A 16,556-nucleotide genomic window follows, 5' to 3' on the forward strand; every position below is an offset into this window, starting at 1 on the left:
CATGTTGGATAGTTATTTTGTGGCAGAACAGGCTTGATGCAAATATAGCACAAATACCTCTTGACTGATGCAAGGTGGACTGCCAATGTATTCCAGCAGTAGATAAATTAGACTAACACCTTGCTCTTTTTCTTTCAAATGGGTGCTGATTTTAGGTTGACAGCAAATCCATCTGTTCACAGATAAGAGCTGGGTACTCTAGTAAGCTGAGTAGCCACTTTAATCTTAGTGTAAGAGTTAGTAGCAATTGGTGTAAGCATACTGTTTAATCATCTACAGGCACCAAGACAACTTTTTGACGGACCTGGAAGGAAAATTTCTCTGGATCCTGGAGCTCAAGTAAGTGATTAGATTGTGGATGATGGATGGGAAAAACTCCACTCTGCTTCTTTCATAGAGCTAGAGCCTCCAGAGCTCCAGTTGTAATTCTGTCATGTCTTGATGGTCTTTTCCTTATAGAGTAAGGCTATCTGGGAGATTAGAAGACTAAAAGGCAATGATGTACTTCTAAAGAGAAGTTCTGTTTTTAAATTTTGTTTTTCATGTTGCTAATACCAGTCCAATCTGCTCTGAGTTTCAGAAGTTGTCCTACAACTTGAGTGTCTTTTTTAGAATATATGAAGAAATTTGTCTGATAAATACCCCCATTATCAAGACTCCTCTGCCAAAATGTAAATGAAGAACTGTTAATTATAAACTTCCAGTAAAAAGTCATTACTAGTACTTCTAGATTTAATTCTAAAAGTGTCGCTTATAATCACAGATTTGTTGATTTTATACATTGCATTGCAAGTATGTCAGTTGAACAATTTTTTAGGTTTTAAATATGTCCAATGAGCATATTCAATGAGCATATCCCTAACTCCAAAGGTGTCTTCACTGCTTTTGTAATTGCTCCTTTCTCTGCTTATTCTTGCCTCCAGGAGACCACCAATGTATTTTGATAAACATCAAGAACATTTTCTGGATTTTTACACAATAATTATATAACATTAATCATTTTGACCTGACATTTTAAACTCAGAGTAATCCCTTACAGATTCATAGTAGTGTGTATAAATTGTTCAGTCTTTTATATTTTTGTATACTTGCATATTATATCATATTGATATTATTACCTGTTTGCTCACTGATCTGTAGATTAGAATTTTGAATTATTTGTAGGCTTTGGCCATTAAAAATAAGGCTATTATAACTACCATGCACAAGTCTTTGTATGGATATATGCTTTAGTTTTTCTTCTCTTTTACTTTTAAAATCAGTATCTATCTTTCATAGCTTCAGGGTTTCTGTTAATGATTTGGGAATAGGATTGGTAAGTAACGGCAGGAGATACCAGTTTGTCTGTAAGTCAGTTAGAGATTGTAACCTGCTTCTTTTACCAATCTCCACCTTGTGGAACATGAATTGTCCTACAGGCCTGTGTTAACCATAATTAGTCAATTTGTTAGACGTGTAAAACACCAGAGTATAAAGCATTGTTTCTGTAAGTATTTTCACGTTGACTTTATAAATGCCAAATAGAAAATTTCATTTTTTTCCAAAATATTTGATCCCGGATGTTAAACCTCTATCCATTACATAATTTCCAGATATTTCCTCCCATTCTGTTGGTTGCCTGTTCACTTTGCTGAGTATTTTCTTTGCAGTGCAGAATCTTCTCAGCTTAGTGTGTCATCACATTTGTGTACTTTTTTTTTTCTTAGTCTTTCATTTTTTAATGTAATGGCAGATTTCAGGGAGAGAAAAAGAGACAGAAGGATTCTCCGTCTGCTGGCTCATTCAAAAATAAACTGACCTGATCCAGAAACCAGGAGCTTCTTCCAGGTCTCCCACATGTGTGCAGGTTCCCAAGTCTTTTGCCTATGCTCTACTGCTTTCTCAGGCCACAAGCAGGGAGTTGGATGGGAAGTGGAGCAGCTGGGACATGAACTTATGTCCAAAAGTCACATCAACCCTTCAGGGCAAGGACCAAACAATTGAGCCATCAGGTAGCCCCATTGTGGAGTCTTTCCCAAGAAGTCTTTGCCTATGTCATTGTCACACAGCATTTCCTTGGTATTTTCTTTTGGTTAGTTGATGGTTTTAAGTTGCAAATTAGAGACTTGATTCATTTTGAGTTGATTTTTGTATAAAGCATAAGGTGAGTGTTGTGATTCACATTTCCACAAATGTAGGTCCAATTTTCACAGAAGCAGTTATTGCCCTTTCTCCAGCATTTGCTTTGAACTCATTTATTGATTAGTTGATAGTAAATGCTTATATTAATTTCTGGAGTTTCTATTTCATTTCTTTGGTCTATATGTCTACTTTTGTGCCAGGCTCTTTTGTTTATAACCATCCTATTGTATATCCTAAATTTTGCTATGGTGGTGTCTCCGGCTTTGTTTTGTTGTGTAAGATTGCTTGAGCTATTTGGCATCTCTTGTGTTTCCATATAATCTTTTTCTCCTGGATTTGAAAAATAAGTGATGTTGGTATTTTGATTCTGGGGATCACATTGACTCTGTAAACTTCTTTCAGTAATGTGGAAATAATTGTATTAATTTTTCCAGCCTATGAATGTGGCAGATTTTCCCTTTTGGGGTATCTTATTCCTTTCTTTGATGTTCTATGATTTTCATTGTACAGATCTTTCACAAACTTGGTTTAATTCCAAGTTATTTACATTTTTTGCAACAATTCTGAATGGTTCTGAACTCACAAGGTGTCTTTCAGCCATGGTATTGCTTGTGTGTGCAAAGGTATTGATTTTTGTGTGTCTATTTTATGTTGTTCAACTTAACCAAATTCTTTCATGGTTATAATGGTCGGTTAGTAGAGTTTCTTGGTTCCCATATATAAGGAATCATGTCACCTGTTAGCATAGATACTTTGTCTTCCTCCTCTCCAACTTGTAGCCCTGTGATTTCTTTTTCATTCCTAATGACTTGTGCTAACACTTCCATGTCTGTTTTAAATAACAGGTGAAAGTGAACAGCCTTGCAAGTTTTCCCGATTCCATATGATGGTCCTTGTGCTTTCGTCAAATTGCCTAGATTGTGTTGAGAAATGTTCCTTCTATACTAAAATTGTTTAACATTTTTATCATGAAGTGTTCTGTATTTCATCAAATGCTTTTTCTGCATATATTGAGATAATTGTATGATTTGCATACTTAAACGTTTTCATGTGATGTGTCACATTTCTTGATTTGCTTATGTGGAACCATCCCTGCATGTTAGGAATACATCCTATTTGATCTAGATGAACATGTTTCTTTTAAAAAAAAAGGATTTATTTATTTTTACTGGAAGGCAGATATACAGAGAGGAGGGGAGACAGAGAGGAAGGTCTTCCATCTGATGATTCACTCCCCAAGTGACTGCAACAGCCGGTGCTGCGCTGATCCAAAGCCAGGACCAGGAACCTCTTTCAGATCTCCCACATGCATGCAGGGTCACAAGGCTTTGGGTCATCCTCGACTGCTTTCCCAGACTACAAGCAGGGAGCTGGATGGGAAGTGGAGGTGCCGGGATTAGAACCAGCGCCCATATGGGATCCCAGCTTGTTCAAGGCGAGGACTTTAGCCACTAGGCCACACCGCTGGGACCAGGTCTAGATGAATAGCTTTCTAATTTGTGGCTGAGGTTACATTAGGTTCAGAACATTTGCATTCATGCTCATCAGGGATGTTGGTGTTGGCATATAGTTTTCTTTCTTGTGTATTTTTTCTGGATTTGGAATTAAAGTGATGATGACTTCATAGAATGAGTTTGGGAAGCTTCTCTTCTTATGAATTGTCATGAATAGTTTGAGAAGAATTGGATTTAGTTATTGAAAAGTTTGGAAGAATTCAGCAGAGAAACCATCTAGCTGTATAAATTTTTTTTTCTTGGGAGAGTCTGTTTTATTGATTTAATCTCTATGTTCGTCATTGTCGTCATAATTTAATTTGGAAGAAGATATATGCATCCAGAAATTATATCAGATTCTTTTTTTTTCTTTTGTTAATGTTTTCTTTTTTTTTATTGTTGCTTACATTGTATTATGTAGTACAGTTTTATAGGCGCTGGGGATTCCCCCCACCCCTCCCATACCCCTCCCCCCATGGTGGATTCCTCCACCTTGTTGCATAACCATAGTTCAAGTTCAGTTGAGATTCATTGCTTGCAAACACATGCCTAGCATAAAGTTCAGCGTCTTATTGTCCAGATAAGTTCAGTGGCCTCTTGGGGAGACCTTCTATGTCTGAAGATAGGTCTAACAGAGTAAAGATCCGGTCAGTTAAAAGCCCCAACAAGGCCTCAGTATCAATATACAACATTATGGAATTAATTGACATAGTATTGGGTAAACAATATGTTAAAAATAATGCAAGTTCCATTCTTCGAAACATCTGGGTTGAGACAGTATCAATGACAGGTTCAAAAAATAATAAACAACCAAACAAAAAATTACAGGTTAAATCAAGGCAAACATGTGGTATCTAACCTTTTGGGATTCGCTCATTTCCCTTAGCATTATAGTTTCCAGTTGTGCCCATTTAGCCACAAAGAACTGCATTTTGTTTTCTTTTAAATAGCTGAGTAGTATTCCATGGAGTAGATGAACCAAAGCTTTCTTATCCAATCTTCTGCTGATGGGCATTTCGGTTGCTTCCATGTTTTTGCAATTACTGATTGTGCTGCAATGAACATAGGGATGCATGTTGGTTTATCATAAAACAGGTGTTTTGGATATATTCCTAGGAGTGCTATTGCTGGATCATATGGTATGCAGATTTTGAGTTGTTTGAGTGTTCTCCAGACTGATTTCCATAGAGGCTGTACCAATTTGCAGCTCCACCAGCAGTGGAGTAGGGTTCCCTTTTCCCCGCATCCTCGCCAGCAAGTGTTGTTGGTGTTCTTGTTTATGTGGGCCAATCTTACTGGTGTTAGGTGGTACCTCATTGATGTCTTAATTTGGATTTCCCTTATTGCTAGGGAGCTGGAACATTTTTTCATATGTTTGTTTGCCATTTGGACTTGTCCCTTTGTGAAATGTTTGCCCATTTCCCGTGCCCATTTCTTGAGTGGCTTGTTTGTTTTGGTTTTTTGGTTGTTTTGAAGTTCTTTGTATATCCTGGAAATTAGCCCCCTATCGCCTATATCGTGTGCAAAGATCTTCTCCCACTCTGTGGGTTGCTTTTTTACTTTGTTGATTGTTTCCCTTGCTGTACAGAAGCTTCTTAGTTTGATGAGGTCCCATTTGTTTATTCTGTTCTCAACTGCTATTGCTTTTGGTGTCCTTCTTAGAAAGTCGGGACCTACTCCTAGGTCTTGCAGGGTATTTCCTACATTTTCTTGCAAGAGTTTGAAGGTTTCTGGATGTAGGTTTAGGTCTTTTATCCATGTAGATTGGATCTTAGTGTATGGTGATAGATGTGGGTCGGATGACATAATCCTATACATAGAAAAACCAGGAGACTCAATACAGAAACTGCTAGAACTTATACGAGAGTTTGGCAGAGTGGCGGGGTACAAAATTAACGAACGAAAATCAACAGCCATAGTGTACACAAATAACACCAAGATGGAAGAAGATCTAACCAACAGGATACCATTCAAAATAGCAGAGAGAAGTATGAAGTATTTGGGAATCAATCTAACCAAAAGCGTAGGAGGCCTATTCGAAGAAAACTACAAACTATTTAAAAAGGAAATTGAACAAGACATCAAAAGATGGAATAACACCCCGTGCTCCTGGATAGGCAAAATCAATATCATTAAAATGTCTATACTACCACAAGCAATATACATTTTCAACACAATTCCAACCAAATTGCCCAAAACATTCTTCACGGAACTGGATACAATGATTCAAAAGTTCATCTGGAAACACAAAAAACCACGAATAGCTAGAACCATCCTGAAAAATAAGAAGTTAGCAGGGGGAATCACAATCCCGGACCTCTGGACATACTATAGAGCAGTGGTTATCAAAACAGCCTGGTACTGGCACAAAGACAGAAAGGAAGATCAATGGAATAGAATAGAAGCACCAAAAGGGAACCCACACAAATACAGCCAATTAATCTTTGACAAAAAGACCAATGACAGTTCAAGCAAATGGGAAGGCCTCTTTAGTAAATGTTGTTGGGACAACTGGCTGATAGCCTGTATATCAGATTCTTTTAGGTTTCTCTGCTTGTTGGTATACTTTGCATTAATTCCTGATGATTTTTCTTATTTTCTTGGTGTCCTTTGTTACATCTCCTTTCTTTACTCTGATTTTACTGCTTTGGTTTCTCTCTCTCTCTCTTTTTCTCTCTCTTTCTTAATTGGGTTAGTGTGGTAGTAATTTTTTTTTTTTTTTTACTTATTTACCTACTATGTGAACCCTCTGACTAGTATGCCAGTATCACATATGGGTGCCAGTTCAAGTCCAGGCTATTGCATTTCTGATACTGCTCCATGTTAATATGCCTGGAAAATCAATAGAAAGTGGCCAAGTAGGGCCCAGCGCGGTGGCCCAAGTGGTTAAGGTCCTTGCCTTGCACGCCCGGGATCCCATATTGGCGCCAGTTCTATCCCGGCAGCCCTGCTTCCCTTCCAGCTCCCTGCCTGTGGCCCAGGAAAGCAGTGGAGGACAGCCCAAAGTTTTGGGACCCTGCACCCATGTGGGAGACCCGGAAGAGGCTCCTGGCTTCGGATAGGCATAGCATCGGCCATTGCGCTCACTTGGGGAGTGAATCATCGAACGGAAGATCTTCCTCTCTGCCTCTCCTCTCTGTATATCCGCCTTTCCAACAAAATAATAATAATAAAAATAAATCTTTGGAAAAAAAGGGGGGGGGCTTTGTCCCACGGCCGCAGAGAACAATAAAGAAAGATAGGTCATCAAGGACTCACACATGTCCTGTTAGATGGAACACAAAGAACAAGTACCCATCAGCAAGGTATGAGAGATTTCTCTGCAACACCCCCCAAACTCGTTGTGCACCTCAATTGATGAGGTGTCATTGAAATCGTTGCAAGAAGTTGTCAAGAACTTACATGTAATTTTAACATATTGTCTACTCAATACTATGTCAATTAACTCCATAACGAAATATACTGTTGCTGCTGGGGCTCTTAAATGAGCGGGATCTTGCTCTTTGGGCCATACCCTCAGACCAGGGAAAGTCACCCCAAGAAGCAGATGGACCTGTCTGGATGATGGGATGCTGGACTCTGAGTCTGGTATATGCTTGCAGTGAAGGGGTATCAACTGATTTTGAACTGAGGTCCCACAACGGGGTGGAGGAATCCACCATGGGGGGATGGGAGGGAGGGAATCCCAGTACCTATGGAACTGTACCCCATACGACAATGTAACCACCAAGTTAAAAAAAAAAAAAAAAGAAAAGAAAGTGACCACGTCCTTGTTCTTAGCTTAGGACCAGCCCAGCATTGGACATTTGGGGAGTAAACCAGGAAATGGAATATTTTTCTCTTACTTGATCCCCCTTCTTTCTCTTCACCACTCCCTTTCTTTATCTTCCCTACCCTTCTTTAATTCTGCCTTTCAAATAAAAAGAAGTAAATCTCTTAAAGAACAATTAATGCATGTGTACTTTTTTATATTTTTAAAAATATTTCTTTCTGATCATGTCTATTAGGAGTTCAGTGTACTTCCTTTGCTTGTATGTCTCTATTTCTGCAAATTAGGGAAGTTTTCTGCTATTATTTCACTGATTAGGCCTTCTAACACATTCTATGTTTCCATAACTTCAGCAATTCCTGAGATACTATGTTTGGTCTCCTGATAGTCTCCCATATATCTATAAAATGTCTCCACTTTTTCTAACTCCTCTTTTTATTCTGTCTGAGATTTTTTTTCATGGATTAATCTTGGGTATTCTTTAACCTCATCATGTTTGTGGTCAAGGTTTCCCTCTGTATTTTCTATTTAGTATATTGAATTACTGATTTCTAATAATTCAGTTTAATATGTCCTCAGTATCCTGCTTTCTCAGCAAATGTTTTCATACGTGTTTTTATGGATATTTTTAGCCCATTTGTTCCTGTGTCCTCAAGTAATTTTATTATATATATTTTAGTTCATTTCTACGGTCATCATCCAACTATTTCACATTTTTAACTGAAGTGTTTTTGTATTTCTTTTGTGGACTCGTCTTCTTTGTTTTTATATATTGTATTTCTTCATTTATTTTTAGGAATTTTAAAAGATTTATTTATGTCTATTGGAACGTCAGATTTAGTGAGGGGAGGAGAGAGAGAGAGAAAGAGAGAGAGAGAGAGAGAGAAAGAGAGCGCTGAGCTAATCCAAAGCCAGGAGCCATTGGAGACTACTTACAGGTCTCCAGTGTGGGTTCAGGGTCCCCAAACATTAGGCCTTTTTCAACTACTTTCCCAGGCCACAAGCAGGGAGCTAGATGGGAGTGGGGCAGCTGGATCATAAGCTGGCATCCATTTGGGATCCCAGTGTGTGCAATGAGCATGCACTTGACCCTAGGAATTTGCTTTAGCACTTGTTAACTTTCTCTTTTGGTGCCTTTTATCTTTGAACTATGCATCTGTAGCTTAGCAAAGTGTCTGCTGCTTCAATGTATATCCATAAATATGTGCTGAGTGGGGCCAGGAAACTCTGGTCATTGCTTACATGAGGTGAAATGTATCAAGTTTGCCATGATACAACTCTATTGTCAACATGGGGGAGGACATGATCATATGTGCCAGCATAATTGCAGCTTCATTTCCTCTAATCCAAAGTAACCAATACCTGGGTTTGTCTGCATTGGCTATATCCCTCACCAACTCCCCACATGAACCACATAAAGGTGGTTCATGGTCCTCAGTGGGAGCATAGAATCCTGCAAAGATCCACTGCAGTTGTCAGGGATCTCTCTGCCTCGAAAGTCACACACAGTGATTGCCCAGGGACCCAACTACATGCTACACCTCATCGTACAGTCACCAAATTCTCAGTCATGGTGCATATGTCTCCCATTGACACAGGCAACAAGGACCCTCTCATTCAGGTGGACCTGCCACATCCACAGAGAACAGAGAAGGACCCAGAGCCAGTGGATCATGGAAGTTCCACTTCATCAGTTTGAGCACAGGAGCCTACAACAGAGTTGGAGGATGAAATATCTCACAGGCCTACATGAATGTCCATCCCCCTGCAAAGCCTCCAGGCGAGACTCAAAGTCAGTGGACATTGCAGATTTATCCTTTTGACCATATCTTTTAGATCTGAATGTATGTGCTAAAGCTGACTCTACTTTTGCTTGCATTAAAATGATGGTTCAATGGCAAAATACTCAACTTGCAACCACAGCATCCAAACTGGGTGCTGGTTCATGTCCTGGATTCTATGCTTCCCTTCCAGCTCCTTGCTTATTGCCTGGGAAAGCAAGAGAAAGGCCCCAAATCTTGGGCCCCTGTACTTATATAAGAGAGACCAAAAGAAGCTCCTGGCTCCTGGCTTCAGATCAGCTCAGTTCTGGCCATTGAGACCACTTGGGGGAATGAACCAGAGGGTGAAAGATTTTTATTGCTAGCTTTCCTTCTCTCCATAAATCTGATCTGCCTTTCCAATAAAAATAAATCAACGTTTTACAAAGAATTCCCCCCCAAAATTTAAAGATGTCACTATCTTACTGCTGCTAGCAAGATGGGGAGAATAAAATGCGCTTTTCTCCCTGGCAATATGTAGATACATTGTCCCCCCTCTGGCACTCCAGGCAAGACCCAAAGTCAGTGTGGTCTGAACAATCCCCCTCAGGCATTGTTGCCAGTGTCACGGCTGCTGCCATCTGCGTCCATTTTACACTCAATGTACTTTCTCTGCCTTTCTTCTGTCAACTTTCCCTAGTCAAAATCAGCAGGTCTTTTCCATATTCAGTTGGCTTGGAATTCTCTGTTCATTTCTTGTTCTTAACCACTGTTTATTCTTAGATACTGCTTTCACTCTGATTTCTAGAGAGTATGTTCCTCTCAAAGCTCCCTTAAATACCTACTACTCTTCCTTCTACTTAATACCTGCTCATACTGAGGGAGGTGGGAATAAGCAGAAGACCCTGAACATTCCCTGCTTTCTTGATTAAGCTCTAGCTTTATTCCTCCTTGTGTTTCAGCTATAGCCCTTCTTTTCCCCTGTAGATGTTATATTGTGAGGACCATATAACCTCACTCTTCCATCAAAGCTTGAGTATGTTTCTGTTTTCCTCACCCTGCTGCAGTGCTGCATCAGAACTGCTCAATGGCTAAGGTTCTGCTGCTCCTTCCCTACATGTAAGGACATTACTTCTATAGGGAATGGAGAACAGATGAATGTTAAAATAGCTTCAACAGTGTCTCAATTCTTCTTTTCTAAGCAACAAGAGAAAAGCTATTCTAGAAGAAAGGTTGTTCTCTTCATCAGTTTTCTCGGGGCCTTTTGGGATTCTTACATGGAAGTATAGCATCAGAATGCAAACATTCTGTATCTTACCAAGGCTACTGCTTGTAAAAGATACTTGTTTATTTCAAAGAAATGGTGATAAGGACAGAGAGTAGGAGAGGGAGAGGCGGAGTCAAAGAGACCCAGAGATATCTTCCATCCCCTGATGTGTGGGTCAGGCTGAAGTCACAGCCAGAAACTCCATTCTGGACCCAAGTGCTTACATCATCCTCCATGGGTATCATTAACAGGAAGCTAGATCAAAAGAAAATAGCTGGAACTGCAGGTGGCACTTAGGAGTTGTGTCCATTGTCATTATTACTTTGCATGATGCAGTTTTATAGGTATAGGCATTACCACTTTTTCCCACCCCATTCTCCCTCTATCAACTTCTGTCCTAATGTTATTACAATGGTTTAGCCCATCAGCAACAGTCACAAATGCAACCTTCTGTGATGTAAATGTTTATAATGGCATTGTAAGTATTGGCAATAGTGGAAAATCTAGTATCATATTGCAGGCTCTATCTACCAATCTTTATGAGTCTTCATTTTATTCAGGAATAGATATGCATACTGCAATATATCTTCACTTCTCAGTAAGCTAGTGTCCATTATACAGTTCAGCCATGTGAATACATGTTTACACATACGTATCTATGTATACATTGCTCTTGTGTTTTTCATGTAGTTTACCTTATATCAGAGAAAGCACACAATATTTGTCCTCTTGGGATTGGTTCATTTCATTGAGCATAATGATCTTAAATTGGGACTATTTTGTTATAAATGTTAGAATTTCATTCTTTTTTTTCAAAGATTTATTTTTATTATTTTTTTATTGGAAAGGCGGATATACAGAGAGGAGAGACAGAGAGGAAGATCTTCCGTCCCATGATTCACTCCCCAAGTGAGCGCAATGGCTGATACTATGCCAATCTGAAGCCTGGAGCCTCTTCCGGGTCTCCCACGCGGGTGCAGGGTCCCAAAGCTTTGGGCCATCCTTGACTGCTTTCCCGGGCCACAGGCAGGGAGCTGGAAGGGAAGCAGGGCTGCCGGGATAGAACCAGCGCCCATATGGGATCCCGGGCGTGCAAGGCGAGGACATTAACCACTGTGCCACCATGCCAGGCCCAGAATTTCATTCTTTTTAATGGCTGACCAGTATTTTATGAAGTAAATCTGCCAGTTTCTTTAACCATTCCTCTTGTGAGGGGCATCTGGTAGTGTCCATGTCTCCACTATTGTGGATTGTACTGCCGGCTGCTTTCTTCTTTTTTTAAAAAAAGATTTATTTATTTTTATTGGAAAGGCAGATATACAGAGAGGAGGGGAGACAGAGAGTAAGATATTCCATCGAATGGTTCACTCTCCAAGTGACTGCATTGGCTGTTGCTGCATCGATCCAAAGCCAGGAGTCAGGAGCTCTTCCAGGTCTCCCACACCAGTGCAGGGTTCCAAAGCTTTGGGCCATCCTCGACTGCTTTCTCAAGCCACAAGGAGGGAGCTGGATGGGAAGTGGAGCCGCTGGGATTAGTACCGGCACCCATATAGAATCCCGTTGGACATTAACCACTACACTATCTTGCCAGACCCTGTAGGCTGCTTTCTAAACTGTAGATTTTACTTCCTTTGGATGTGTGCACAGAGTGGAATAGCTGGGTCACACAGTAAATAAATTTTCAATTGTATTGCTATTCTACATACTGACTTCCATAGTGGCTGTTCTAGCCTGTATTCCCCTCAACAGTGGAGTGGTAGGACATTTTCCCATATCTAAGCCAGCAGGTGTTGTTAGTAGATTGCGAACTGTTGGCCGATTTCACTGGCATTATACGGAACTTCAATGTTGCTTTACTTGTATTTCCCTGATAGCTAGAGATCCTAAATATGTTTTTCATATGTCTCTGAGATGTTAGAATTTGCTTTTTTTTTAATGCCTTATTATTTTCTTACCCAAAACATGCCACTCTATTGCAATGGGTGACCTAATGTGCTGCAGCACAATGCTGACTCTACCCAAGACAGTATTAACACACAATCCTTAGCCATTTGTTTAAAATTCCCAAGTAAACCATTTTATCAGGTTATGTGGCATTCTTCAGGGTTTTATGAAGGATGAAAAACCTTAGATTATGTCTCTTTTGAAGTCATGAATATTTCTCAACTTCAAGTTTCCCATTTGCCCTTTATATCAGACTCCCAAGGGTTTAAAAAATCATTAATTTGAAATTCCTTCAGGTGTATTCTGATGTTGGTGCATGGAAGTTACTTTTTCCAGAGTTCTATAATTTGACAGAAAACAGAAAACCGCAGTCATATTTAGAGGTGAAATGCTGATCATTAAGATTCACTAATTAATTATGTGAGCACTCTTTTATTTTAGAAATAATGTTTTAAATTAACAAGGTAGTTTAGTTACAGCACAGCTTGGTCTCATCTTGATTATTCAAATACATGAATCCTGCAAAGGCTCTTTGCTTGTCTGCACAGATTTGGAATCTATGCTTTGTGTTTGCCAGTGCATTCCTTTCACCCATTCATTCCCTTGGATATGAACAGCTGGAGTCACTGTTCCTTAAACAAATCACAAAGTGAAAAAAAGGATACATGGGTGTGAGAGAGTGGGATAGATGGATTGTGATTCTGGTCAAAACCACGTGAAATAATGTATACATTTACTATGCATGAAAGGAAGACTGTTGAAGGTTGTCTCTTAATAAATTTAATTTTGTGCGTCTACAATACACATTCTTATCTAATGTTCCATATTGTTATTCTTGTCTCCTTTCTAGATATGAACAGTAAATCCTTTGCTTTACTTGAATGTTACATAAGCTTTATTCTACAAGTGATGTCATCAACTTCAGGTAAGAACAGCTAATTTTCCCTACTTAACCACAGCTTCTGACAGAAAGTAGAGTAGATTTCTAATATTTGGGCCAGCATGTAAAAATCACAGCCATCATCACTCCATCTTAATATCAAGGGAAAACCCCAAAAAACAAAAGCCTACAACTCCCCTTAGATCAATGAAAGAATTGAAGATATAGGGACTGTTGTCCACAAAGTTGGAGTTAAGGGAGGTGGATACAGAGGTATCTGTGGTAAGAGTCCTCTGAGGGAAACATCAATGAGGAATTTCCTCTGAGAAAATTCTAAAGTAATTACTGAATTACTGGATGCCCATCATGGACCGATCTGAAAGTTAAAAACTCCTTATAGTCCTAATCGTTGACAGGACACTTTTGTGCTTTAAAAAAAAAGGTTTTTTAAAACTTTTTTTTTATTGAAAATGCAGATTTACAGAAACAGAGAGCCAGAGAGAGCTCTTCTGTCTGCTGGTTCACTCTCCACGTAGCCACAATGACCAGATCAGAGTCAGTCCAAAGCCAGGAGCTTCTTCCAGGTCTCCCAAGCAGGTGGGGGTCCCAGGACATTGTGCCATCCTCAGCTGCTTTCCCAGGCCACAAGAAGGTAGCTGGATGGGAAGTGGAGCAACCGGGATATAAGTTGTTGCCCATATGGGACACCCCACACATGGAAGGCAAGGACCATGCCAAACCCACTTTTGTGCTTTTTTCCTAGTATTTCTCTCTGATTATCACTGTGAATATTATAGAGAAGTATATGCTCACCATAGAAAGGAAAGTAACTATTTTGAAATGTATCTTCACAAAAAGCCCTGTTTTCAGAAGAAGCTATGTCCTAAAGCCTGCATGCCTCATGGGTGTTGTCACACTTAATGCCATTCATTACCGTATTCTTCTTATACTTTGCTTTTTGAGGGTAGGACACATAATTCATTCTTCATTTACTTTTCTGTGTATTCAGTTCCTCCAAAATAGGGAATATATGGTTTCTAAAGTTGTCCTATTTTCATTGGGATTTAAGTATCGTAACTTTTATAGCATACAAACCTCTGTTCCTCATGACACTTTCCTCATCCCATCTTACAGCTGATGCCTGAAACTGCATCATTATGCATCACAGTTCCTCCACCATAAACAGATAAGTCTTTGAAATTCACCAGACGCTTAACATTATGAAAAACAAAATGTAGTTATAACTCAAGATTTCACTGATAACAACATTTAAAATAATACTGCTTTTTAAAATTTATTTTTAAGTGATGTGATAAAACCTAAGATTTATAAACCTTTATTACAATAGTAACATTCATTGATGATGTTTTTGTTGTTTTAAATTCCTATTTGGAAATTCAAAATAGCCACTTGAAATGGGCAATATTTGGTGTGTTCTAGTCAATGTATAGCAAACGGGATGCTGTTCGCTTTGACATATCTTGATCTTCTGTCTTCTTCCACAGAGAAGCTGACGGTGACCATGCCCGCGCAACATGTGGTGGCAATAGCAGGAGGACAGGCTGAACTCACCTGTCAGCTGTCCCCACCACGCAGTGCAGAGCTCATGGAGATACACTGGATCAGGGGTGATCATTCCAAACCTGTGTACCTCTACAGAGGTGGCCGAGAAGAAAACGGAGAAGCTGACCCGGAATATGTGGGCCGTGTAGAGTTTGTGAAAGAGACCATTGGAGAGGGCCAGGTGACCCTCAGAATTAATAATATCAGCATCTCTGATGAGGGATCATATCAATGTTCATTTGAAGATAATGGCTTCAGTGACATGGCCAGCCTGAACCTTAGTGTAGCAGGTGAGTGTGGAATATTGTACACCAGGGACCTAGTGATTCCACATGTTACAATATATACAAATCAATATTCATGTTTCCACTGTTTCTTGCTTCATTTTTTATATTTTAAATTCCATAATCAGTGAGTACAACTCATTTCTACTGTGAAAGACAATGCAGTTTGTCTGACTTGTAACTTAGACAGGCACTTACTAATTACCTCTGTGTTGGTTTCAGAGTCCAAGACTGAGACTCTTTTCCTTTCAATTTTCCAACTCAACCAAAATGCAATAACTAACTTAATGCTCTTTTCTGATTTCCACCAGCAATTGGCTTGGACACACAGATCCGTGTTCAGGCTGCTAACAATAAACGACTCTTGCTTGAGTGTGAATCTGAGGGGTGGTACCCACAGCCCAAAATGGAGTGGAGAGACAGCAGGGGAGAGGAAGTGCCACATTCTTCAATATCATACTCACAGGATGGAGCCAAACTATTTCACATGAAGATGACTCTTCTTCTCCAGAACAAATCACGGAACAGTATAACCTGCTGTATTTACAACTCATTAACGGCACATGAGAAAAAAATTAACATCATCCTAGCAAGTGAGTGCTTTGTCGTCTGAAGGGAAAGCAATTAGTGTTAAAGTGCATAGTACCTCGCTAATGTCAAATGTGCCTCTTCATAATGATTGTGGGTTTTGTTACTGAAGATGATGTCAGGTGCTATGAGGAGAACCTAATCCAAAACAAATATCTACAAAAATGGCAACCCATAAAACATTAGAGCTTTAAAAATGTTTAAATGTCATGATTTTATTATACCCTACTGATATTTGTGTATAAGGTTAACAAAGTATTAGCTCAGTAACTTAAAATAAATTACTAGTCTTCCAAATTATAATTTTTTGTATCCTTTTTTTAAAAGATTTATTTTTTACTGGAAAGGCGAATATACAGAGAGGAGAGACAGAGGGGAAGATCTTCCGTCCTATGATTCACTCCCCAAGTGAGCGCAACGGCCGATGCTATGCCAATCCGAAGCCTGGAGCCTCTTCCGGGTCTCCCACGAGGGTGCAGGGTCCCAGAGTTTTGGGCCATCCTGGACTGCTTTCCCGGGCCACAGGCAGGGAGCTGGAAGGGAAGCGGGGCTGCCGGGATAGAACCGGTGCCCATATGGGATCCCACCGTGCCTGCCCCTTTTTTGTATCTTTTTAAAAAAGGTTTATTGATTTTTACTGCAAAGTCTCATTTACAGAGAGAGACAGAGAGAAAGATCTTCCATCCACTTTTTACTCTCCAAGTAACCACAATGGCCAGTGCCCAACTAATCCTGAGACAAAAGCCAGGAGCTCCTTCTGGGTCTCCCAGGTACCCGGTCCGAGGTTTTGGACTATTCTCTTCAGCTTTCCCAGGCAACAAACAGGGAGCCAAATGGGAAGTGGAGCTGCCAGGATACAAACTGGCACCCATATGGGATCCTGGCAT

General features: G+C 39.8%; 1 protein-coding gene across 1 annotated transcript; it reads left to right on the forward strand.

Moving 5' to 3' along the window:
• Nucleotides 1–14,693: 14,693 nt before the first annotated feature.
• LOC121155324 (selection and upkeep of intraepithelial T-cells protein 8-like) lies at nt 14,694–15,694 on the forward strand. The gene is made up of 2 exons (XM_040978618.1): nt 14,694–15,087; nt 15,393–15,694. The coding sequence occupies exons 1-2, from the start codon at nt 14,694–14,696 to the stop codon at nt 15,692–15,694; spliced, it is 696 nt and encodes a 231-aa protein (XP_040834552.1).
• The last annotated feature ends 862 nt before the right edge of the window (nt 15,695–16,556 follow it).

The sequence above is a fragment of the Ochotona curzoniae genome, unplaced genomic scaffold, assembly GCF_017591425.1.
Source record: "Ochotona curzoniae isolate NIBS_2020 unplaced genomic scaffold, NIBS_Ocur_1.0 contig_291, whole genome shotgun sequence".
NCBI lineage: Eukaryota > Metazoa > Chordata > Mammalia > Lagomorpha > Ochotonidae > Ochotona > Ochotona curzoniae.

Excerpts from the sequence above, each read along its gene's own strand:
- LOC121155324 (XM_040978618.1), top strand. The coding sequence starts at position 14,694 with ATGCTGTTCGCTTTGACATATCTTGATCTTCTGTCTTCTTCCACAGAG. Across the intron at positions 15,088-15,392 it reads CCTGAACCTTAGTGTAGCAG|CAATTGGCTTGGACACACAG; the intron begins GTGAGTGTGGAA and ends GATTTCCACCAG.